General features: G+C 59.0%; 2 protein-coding genes across 2 annotated transcripts; both read right to left on the bottom strand.

Annotated features, from left to right (window-relative positions):
• Window positions 1–1,908: 1,908 nt before the first annotated feature.
• LOC309648445 (metallothionein-1E) lies at window positions 1,909–3,653 on the bottom strand. The gene is made up of 3 exons (XM_082437036.1): window positions 3,511–3,653; window positions 2,865–2,930; window positions 1,909–2,139 (listed from the first exon to the last, which is right to left on the bottom strand). The coding sequence occupies exons 1-3, from the start codon at window positions 3,536–3,538 to the stop codon at window positions 2,048–2,050; spliced, it is 186 nt and encodes a 61-aa protein (XP_082293162.1). The 5' UTR covers window positions 3,539–3,653; the 3' UTR covers window positions 1,909–2,047.
• Window positions 3,654–7,276: 3,623 nt separating this feature from the next.
• Window positions 7,277–9,035, bottom strand: LOC309648441 (metallothionein-1E). Its single transcript, XM_082437032.1, has 3 exons — window positions 8,895–9,035; window positions 8,249–8,314; window positions 7,277–7,507 (listed from the first exon to the last, which is right to left on the bottom strand). The coding sequence occupies exons 1-3, from the start codon at window positions 8,920–8,922 to the stop codon at window positions 7,416–7,418; spliced, it is 186 nt and encodes a 61-aa protein (XP_082293158.1). The 5' UTR covers window positions 8,923–9,035; the 3' UTR covers window positions 7,277–7,415.

Raw genomic sequence — 9,035 nt, forward strand, 5'->3', positions numbered from 1 at the left:
AACACCTGGCCCAGAGGCAGCAGTGGGAAAGCACTGAGCAGCGGGCAGTCAGAGCCCTCTGCACAGCTCTGTGACCTCTCTGGGCTTCAGCCTCCCACCTCTGCAGCCAGGAGCACAGCTGGACTGTCTCCGAAGACCCTTGCGGCCCTGACAAAGGAGAGGCCGGATTCAGCCTCCAGTGATGTCATAACCGGCACCATGTGGCCGGGAGGTGAGACAGCTGTAGTGTAGGTTTAGTCCTTTGAGTCTAGGCTGTGTGCCCTTGGGTAAGTTGCTTAACCTCTCTGGAATTGGCACCGTCGCTCCAGACCATGCAGGTTCCCTGAGTGTGTCCAAATGCTGTGGCGGTGACTCCTTCCATGGGGCTTGTTGGAGGAGATCCCCACGCCCTCTGGCACTGGATAAGCAAGGTTCCTATCCATCTCTGCCCTCACCATGAGCTTGCTTGCGAACCAGGGAGCCTTTCTCCAGGAGCTTGTTGGGAGCTCAAGGATTCTCTGTGCACAGATGTCAGTGTGGAGATAGCGATCATAAAGGACACCGTTCGGGAAGCCCGAGCTAGGAGCCGGGCCACGGTCTCGCTTATTCCCCCTCTTGGAAATTAACCTTTTCTATAGAAAGGAGGAAATGAAATCTCAGAGAGTATCAGTGACTTGCCAGGTCAGGGAGTGGCACGGTGGCTGTGAACCCGGGTGCCTGACACCAGCACCCACGCACGCAGCACGGGCCGGCTCCCGAAATGCCCTCTTCACACGGGGCACCCGTGGCCGGTCTTGGTCCTGACTTCTGAGCCCCTTGTCTCCTCTTTCTCTTGGAGTGCCCATCAAATAGGAATTCCCTCCCCAGACCGCCAGGGGGCCCAGCACCTGAAATATATCACCTGTTCCCTCAGCACACACGTCTTGCTAATAAACACCACCAGGCCCTCCGCACTGCAGCACCACCATCACTCTGCAGAGGAACACGTGAAGTCCTCCTTCTGAAACCAGGTCTCCGGGAAACGGCTGGGAAATGCCCACCAAACAAATCCAAATCACTTTCGGGGTGTCAGGTAGCCACGGGCTGGACTTTGAGGGAAGGGACGATGTCAGGCTGATCTAGGGAGGCACTGGCGAAGATTCAGGGCCAAGCCCCTGCAGGGAGCTGTCAGGGGTGGCGAGTGTCCTGTCCGTAGCCCTGGGCGAGCCAAGACTGATGCTGCCTGTGGGGAGGCAGGCGGCAGAGCTGCTCCAGGCGTGTGTGGTCCACACAGCGGGGCATGTGTGAAGTGTTCCCGGGACTCAAGCACACATTCAATGTATGTGCAGCATACGAGAGCCTCTGATTTTCAGAATTGCTCCTCCACGTGTTAAGGTGATTTTACGTGTTGAGGGGGAAAACGGGTTTCCCATATCGTGTCCTTTTACATTTGTTCTTAGCGATTCTTTTTACCGACCAGGGTGAAAACTGTGGCAGAAAATACAAATAGGTCTTTCCAGGGTGTGTTAGACGCAAGCCCCGTGTAGAAGTCAAACAAGAGGGGTGTGGGATTCCATCCCCTCTGGGTGCTTTTCCAGGCTCTCATCACCGAGGACTGAGTTTGGCAGGGGCCCCCAGAGAAGGAAAATGAGAAACGGACCACTTTCTCTGCAATCCATACTCCTAAGGGGAATAGAGGGAGTGCGTCCTCTGTGTGTCCGATGCCCTGTGTCTTCTGGGCGAGGCTTTCACTTGGAGCTGAGAAACTGAAGCTCAAATTAACCTAAGCGGCTAAGACGCTCCGTGTGTGTGTGTGTTTTGGGGGGGTGGGGGAGGGTACTCTTCGGTCCAGAGCCGAGGTCTCTGCACTTCCAGCCCAGTTCCCCACGCCAGCCCTGATGGGCGCGGCGTCTCTTTGTCCAAGACAGACAGAGGAAGACAGAGCCAGAATGAAGTCAACAACTTTTATTACAACTCACATATTTCATAGAAAAAGGAATGTAGCGTCAGGTCCGGTTGTATGAGAAACGGTAAAATGCAGGTTCGTCCTGGTTGCTCTGTTGCCACCCGGGGCAGGCTCTCCGCGACATCAGGCACAGCAGCTGCACTTGTCCGAGGCCCCTTTGCAGACGCAGCCCTGGGCACACTTGGCGCAGCCCACGGGGCAGCAGGAGCAGCAGCCTGGGGAAGCAAGGGCAGCGTGCGGTCGGACCACGCGTTGTCCGGAGCCACCCTTCCCAGCAGCAGGCCTGGCCCCAGCTGCCCTCAGGCCCAGACCCTGAGTTTAGGATGGTGTCCTCTGTCCTGAGATAATTGCTCTCAGACACTAGGTTCAGGTTGCCTGCCCCATCTGTGCCCAGGACAGGGCACAGAGCCTTGGAGAGACAGTGAGCAGGGCCGCTGGGGACAAGAGAAAGCCAGCGCCCAGCACCATCAGCGATGTGAGCAAAGTCCTCAGGATCAAAGTGGAGGCAAAGCCCTGACAGAGCAGCTCCCGCTCGGGATAGGGAAGCTCTGGGCTGCTTCGACAGGAAGGGGCTGCCCCAGGTCCGAGAAACCACACACGGTCACTAGTTCATGTCCCTAAAGTGCTTCAGTCCCTGAGAGGATTCAGAAGCGTGACTCAGGAGGCAGGAGGACTAGTTCTACTGACAGGTCTGAGGTTGCTTGTTAATGACCCGTCTGGGCCTCAGTCTCCCTGTTCTCTAGTGTGCGCCTGGGTCTCGGTCATCTGGAAGGTGATTCCAGCTCTGATTGTGAATCCCTTCCTGGTGAGGGGGGTGGGGGGTGGGGTGGGGGTTACCGGGAAGTTTGCTCACTGTCCTGCTCCTGCCTGCTGAGCTCTGGGCTCCCTGCTCGCACTCAGCCCAGACCCCGCATTCCCAGAGAAGGCCCCGCACACTCACTCTTCTTGCAGGAGGTGCATCTGCAGGCTTTGCAGGTGCAGGAGCCAGCGCAGCTGCAGGAGCCGCCTGCCAGGAAGGGAAAGGCCCGCGGTGAGCAGGGAGAGGGAGGCAGGAGCTACAGCAGACGGTCAGCAATGCCCCCCTGCGCCCTCCTCCTCTGTCAGGACCCAGCCCTGGGAGCTCGTGTCCACTCAGGCGGATAGAGAAGCCCCAGCTCCTCTCTTCTGGTCCAAGGAGAGTAGGTCCCCTCCTGATGGACTCCACAGGGAAGGTCCCAGGCTCCAGACCCAGGCCAGGCTGACTGGGGCTGGGGGCCAGGGCCCATGGCCTGAACCCCAAAGAGGCAACGTCCCCTCCTCCCCTCAAGTCCTGGCAGCTCCGAGGCCTCCTCCAAACACTGGGTCCCGGTCTAGCAGTCCCCTGACCAGACCAGCTGGGTGACCTCAAGAAGGACAGCCTGGAGCCTCCGTGCCCTCAGTGTTAACGGAGAGGCAAAGGGAGACTGACCTGCTCTCAGGAGCCTGGCTAGCAGGAAAGCCCTGGACCCGTGACACGAGTCCTCCTGAGCTCCAACTCCAAACCCTCCCTTCTCGTCCTGTGCCTGGGAAGGGGGGCATCCTAAGGCTCAAAGCCAGGGTTCCCTTACCAGTGGGGCAGGAGCACTTGGGGTCCATCTGGAGGAGGAGTGAGGCCCGAGGTCCAACGCAAGGGGCGAAGCCGCTTCACTGGTCCGGTGGGGGGCGTGTGGGAGCCAGGAGCCCGTGGGCTCAGTTATAGGCCGAGGAGGCGGCCCGGGCGCAGAGGCCCCGCCCCCGCCTTGCACCCGCCCCGCGGATCCGCGCCCGCGGCCGCGCCCGCGCTGCCCGCGGCGCCCTGGGCCGGGCTGTGAGCAACACGCGGGGCCGAGCGCACGATTCCACTTCGGTGCCGGCTGGAGCGGAGGAAGCGGGTGCCGTGCGGTAAGCGGTGTCCCAGCCCCCTGGCCGCCCCTTCGCAATGTGCCCGACGGGAGCAGCCCCCCTGTTGCCGGGTTGTGCAGGAATCCAGCTCCCGCGTCCTCCGGTCTTCCCCGCCCCGGGCCGCGCGCCGCCGGCCTCCGGGTCGCCGTTTCCTGCAGCCTGAGAACAGCCCCCGCCTCCCGCTCGTGTCCCTGGCTTGGCCGGAGCCGGGGAGCGGTGTCAGAGACCGCAGGCGCATGTGACCCTCCCCGCCGTTTCGCCCACCCCGTGTGTCCCCAGGCGTTGGCAGCCCCGGTCCCCACCACGGTCCTTTGGAAGCACTTTTCCGGTACCGTCTCCTGTAACCGCCCCGCGATGAACATTGCCTTCAGCCGCTAGTCGTCACTTGTGTTTTCCTTTCCTGGAGGGATCATGGCGCATTTCTCCGGGGGCTCCTTTGCCTAAACTTTCCGGGGGCGCTCCTCACCGTAGCCGGTCCACCCCGCGCCAGGGTGGAGGTTCCCTGATCACGGGGTGCTCCCCAGGGAAGGCACCCCTGTAGGCGATAGGCAGACCTGGCATGAACTAACAAAGCGAGGCAAGTGGATAGTTCCCTTTGGGTAGTCCTGACAATTACACACCATGGAGTCCATGCCAAGCCTCGTTCATCACTTTTGCTCTTTGAATTGTCACACCAACCCGGAAGGGAGCTAGTAGTCAGGAGCCCGTTTCCCAAAGGCCAAACTACCTACAGTACGAGGAGGCTACAGTAAAGGCAGGCACACAGTGCTGGGGAGCGGTGCCCTGCTTCTGTGTTCTTGTGGCTTCGCAGCCGAAAGAGAGAGTCAGTGAGAAAGCTCCCCTTTGGCCCAGAGCTGTGTCTTCAGCCCGTCTCTACCGTGTCCAGCTCAATCCTGGGGGGGACCGAAGTGACAGAACAGGAATGTATTTATGCTTTTGTGGCTTCCTTCTGACTCTCTCCTTCAGTAGTGTTCAAGAGGTTTCTTTTGGTATAACATATTTCAGAAAATCACTGAAAAGAAAATGGTAAGGAAATCCTGATGCAGGTGACAGCAGAGATGGCAGGATCCTTCTGTATCTGTTAGGAGGACAGCGACTGTCTTGCTCACGGCTTTCTGTCTGTAGTGTCAATGGCTCTTTTGCGTGAAGGGAGGATAACCCCCTCAGGGGAAGTGGTCCCATGCTCACAGGGTTGATGAGGACGACCCAGGACACAGAGCTAAACACACCATCCTTGCTTGCGTGTCTGGAAGGAGAACAATGTCTCCTAGGCTAATGATAACAAATAAATAAAGAAGTAGGTGATAGGATAGATTGCTCACTGAGTGCCCAGCATAGTCTGACATTCTTTGCATGTATTCAGTTCTTTCATCCCGAGAGCCAGACGCTATTTTTTTGCCCTTTAGAGCAGAGGAGACTGAGCCACAGAGAGGTTATGTCCCATGGCTATATGTGGCACAGATGGGACTGGCCCTCCTGCAGGCTGACTGCAGCCCCCCGCCCAACCGGACAGCATGTCATCCCAGGAAAGGTGAGGACACTGAACACCTGGCCCAGAGGCAGCAGTGGGAAAGCACTGAGCAGCGGGCAGTCAGAACCCTCTGCACAGCTCTGTGACCTCTCTGGGCTTCAGCCTCCCACCTCTGCAGCCAGGAGCACAGCTGGACTGTCTCCGAAGACCCTTGCGGCCCTGACAAAGGAGAGGCCGGATTCAGCCTCCAGTGATGTCATAACCGGCACCATGTGGCCGGGAGGTGAGACAGCTGTAGTGTAGGTTTAGTCCTTTGAGTCTAGGCTGTGTGCCCTTGGGTAAGTTGCTTAACCTCTCTGGAATTGGCACCGTCGCTCCAGACCATGCAGGTTCCCTGAGTGTGTCCAAATGCTGTGGCGGTGACTCGTTCCATGGGGCTTGTTGGAGGAGATCCCCACGCCCTCTGGCACTGGATAAGCAAGGTTCCTATCCATCTCTGCCCTCACCATGAGCTTGCTTGCGAACCAGGGAGCCTTTCTCCAGGAGCTTGTTGGGAGCTCAAGGATTCTCTGTGCACAGATGTCAGTGTGGAGATAGCGATCATAAAGGACACCGTTCGGGAAGCCCGAGCTAGGAGCCGGGCCACGGTCTCGCTTATTCCCCCTCTTGGAAATTAACCTTTTCTATAGAAAGGAGGAAATGAAATCTCAGAGAGTATCAGTGACTTGCCAGGTCAGGGAGTGGCACGGTGGCTGTGAACCCGGGTGCCTGACACCAGCACCCACGCACGCAGCACGGGCCGGCTCCCGAAATGCCCTCTTCACACGGGGCACCCGTGGCCGGTCTTGGTCCTGACTTCTGAGCCTCTTGTCTCCTCTTTCTCTTGGAGTGCCCATCAAATAGGGATTCCCTCCCCAGACCGCCAGGGGGCCCAGCACCTGAAATATATCACCTGTTCCCTCAGCACACACGTCTTGCTAATAAACACCACCAGGCCCTCCGCCCTGCAGCAGCACCAACACTCTGCAGAGGAACACGTGAAGTCCTCCTTCTGAAACCAGGTCTCCGGGAAACGGCTGGGAAATGCCCACCAAACAAATCCAAATCACTTTCGGGGTGTCAGGTAGCCACGGGCTGGACTTTGAGGGAAGGGACGATGTCAGGCTGATCTAGGGAGGCACTGGCGAAGATTCAGGGCCAAGCCCCTGCAGGGAGCTGTCAGGGGTGGCGAGTGTCCTGTCCGTAGCCCTGGGCGAGCCAAGACTGATGCTGCCTGTGGGGAGGCAGGCGGCAGAGCTGCTCCAGGCGTGTGTGGTCCACACAGCGGGGCATGTGTGAAGTGTTCCCGGGACTCAAGCACACATTCAATGTATGTGCAGCATACGAGAGCCTCTGATTTTCAGAATTGCTCCTCCACGTGTTAAGGTGATTTTACGTGTTGAGGGGGAAAACGGGTTTCCCATATCGTGTCCTTTTACATTTGTTCTTAGCGATTCTTTTTACCGACCAGGGTGAAAACTGTGGCAGAAAATACAAATAGGTCTTTCCAGGGTGTGTTAGACGCAAGCCCCGTGTAGAAGTCAAACAAGAGGGGTGTGGGATTCCATCCCCTCTGGGTGCTTTTCCAGGCTCTCATCACCGAGGACTGAGTTTGGCAGGGGCCCCCAGAGAAGGAAAATGAGAAACGGACCACTTTCTCTGCAATCCATACTCCTAAGGGGAATAGAGGGAGTGCGTCCTCTGTGTGTCCGATGCCCTGTGTCTTCTGGGCGAGGCTTTCATTTGGAGCTGAGAAACTGAAGCTCAAATTAACCTAAGCGGCTAAGACGCTCCGTGTGTGTGTGTGTTTTGGGGGGGGGTGGGGGAGGGTACTCTTCAGTCCAGAGCCGAGGTCTCTGCACTTCCAGCCCAGTTCCCCACGCCAGCCCTGATGGGCGCGGAGTCTCTTTGTCCAAGACAGACAGAGGAAGACAGAGCCAGAATGAAGTCAACAACTTTTATTACAACTCACATATTTCATAGAAAAAGGAATGTAGCGTCAGGTCCGGTTGTATGAGAAACGGTAAAATGCAGGTTCGTCCTGGTTGCTCTGTTGCCACCCGGGGCAGGCTCTCCGCGACATCAGGCACAGCAGCTGCACTTGTCCGAGGCCCCTTTGCAGACGCAGCCCTGGGCACACTTGGCGCAGCCCACGGGGCAGCAGGAGCAGCAGCCTGGGGAAGCAAGGGCAGCGTGCGGTCGGACCACGCGTTGTCCGGAGCCACCCTTCCCAGCAGCAGGCCTGGCCCCAGCTGCCCTCAGGCCCAGACCCTGAGTTTAGGATGGTGTCCTCTGTCCTGAGATAATTGCTCTCAGACACTAGGTTCAGGTTGCCTGCCCCATCTGTGCCCAGGACAGGGCACAGAGCCTTGGAGAGACAGTGAGCAGGGCCGCTGGGGACAAGAGAAAGCCAGCGCCCAGCACCATCAGCGATGTGAGCAAAGTCCTCAGGATCAAAGTGGAGGCAAAGCCCTGACAGAGCAGCTCCCGCTCGGGATAGGGAAGCTCTGGGCTGCTTCGACAGGAAGGGGCTGCCCCAGGTCCGAGAAACCACACACGGTCACTAGTTCATGTCCCTAAAGTGCTTCAGTCCCTGAGAGGATTCAGAAGCGTGACTCAGGAGGCAGGAGGACTAGTTCTACTGACAGGTCTGAGGTTGCTTGTTAATGACCCGTCTGGGCCTCAGTCTCCCTGTTCTCTAGTGTGCGCCTGGGTCTCGGTCATCTGGAAGGTGATTCCAGCTCTGATTGTGAATCCCTTCCTGGTGAGGGGGGTGAGGGGGGTGAGGGGGGTGGGGTGGGGTGGGGGTTACCGGGAAGTTTGGTCACTGTCCTGCTCCTGCCTGCTGAACTCTGGGCTCCCTGCTCGCACTCAGCCCAGACCCCGCATTCCCAGAGAAGGCCCCGCACACTCACTCTTCTTGCAGGAGGTGCATCTGCAGGCTTTGCAGGTGCAGGAGCCAGCGCAGCTGCAGGAGCCGCCTGCCAGGAAGGGAAAGGCCCGCGGTGAGCAGGGAGAGGGAGGCAGGAGCTACAGCAGACGGTCAGCAATGCCCCCCTGCGCCCTCCTCCTCTGTCAGGACCCAGCCCTGGGAGCTCGTGTCCACTCAGGCGGATAGAGAAGCCCCAGCTCCTCTCTTCTGGTCCAAGGAGAGTAGGTCCCCTCCTGATGGACTCCACAGGGAAGGTCCCAGGCTCCAGACCCAGGCCAGGCTGACTGGGGCTGGGGGCCAGGGCCCATGGCCTGAACCCCAAAGAGGCAACGTCCCCTCCTCCCCTCAAGTCCTGGCAGCTCCGAGGCCTCCTCCAAACACTGGGTCCCGGTCTAGCAGTCCCCTGACCAGACCAGCTGGGTGACCTCAAGAAGGACAGCCTGGAGCCTCCGTGCCCTCAGTGTTAACGGAGAGGCAAAGGGAGACTGACCTGCTCTCAGGAGCCTGGCTAGCAGGAAAGCCCTGGACCCGTGACACGAGTCCTCCTGAGCTCCAACTCCAAACCCTCCCTTCTCGTCCTGTGCCTGGGAAGGGGGGCATCCTAAGGCTCAAAGCCAGGGTTCCCTTACCAGTGGGGCAGGAGCACTTGGGGTCCATCTGGAGGAGGAGTGAGGCCCGAGGTCCAACGCAAGGGGCGAAGCCGCTTCACTGGTCCGGTGGGGGGCGTGTGGGAGCCAGGAGCCCGTGGGCTCAGTTATAGGCCGAGGAGG

Source organism: Balaenoptera physalus (genome assembly GCF_965194825.1).
Source record: "Balaenoptera physalus genome assembly, chromosome: 19".
Classification (NCBI taxonomy): domain Eukaryota; kingdom Metazoa; phylum Chordata; class Mammalia; order Artiodactyla; family Balaenopteridae; genus Balaenoptera; species Balaenoptera physalus.

Bases quoted from the DNA above. Each gene is read 5' to 3' on its own strand.
- LOC309648441 (XM_082437032.1), bottom strand. From the start codon at position 8,922: ATGGACCCCAAGTGCTCCTGCCCCACTG. The intron at 8,315-8,894 runs GTAAGGGAACCC...CCTTCCTGGCAG, and splicing joins CAAGTGCTCCTGCCCCACTG to GCGGCTCCTGCAGCTGCGCT. The intron at 7,508-8,248 runs GTGAGTGTGCGG...TTGCTTCCCCAG, and splicing joins ATGCACCTCCTGCAAGAAGA to GCTGCTGCTCCTGCTGCCCC.
- LOC309648445 (XM_082437036.1), bottom strand. From the start codon at position 3,538: ATGGACCCCAAGTGCTCCTGCCCCACTG. The intron at 2,931-3,510 runs GTAAGGGAACCC...CCTTCCTGGCAG, and splicing joins CAAGTGCTCCTGCCCCACTG to GCGGCTCCTGCAGCTGCGCT. The intron at 2,140-2,864 runs GTGAGTGTGCGG...TTGCTTCCCCAG, and splicing joins ATGCACCTCCTGCAAGAAGA to GCTGCTGCTCCTGCTGCCCC.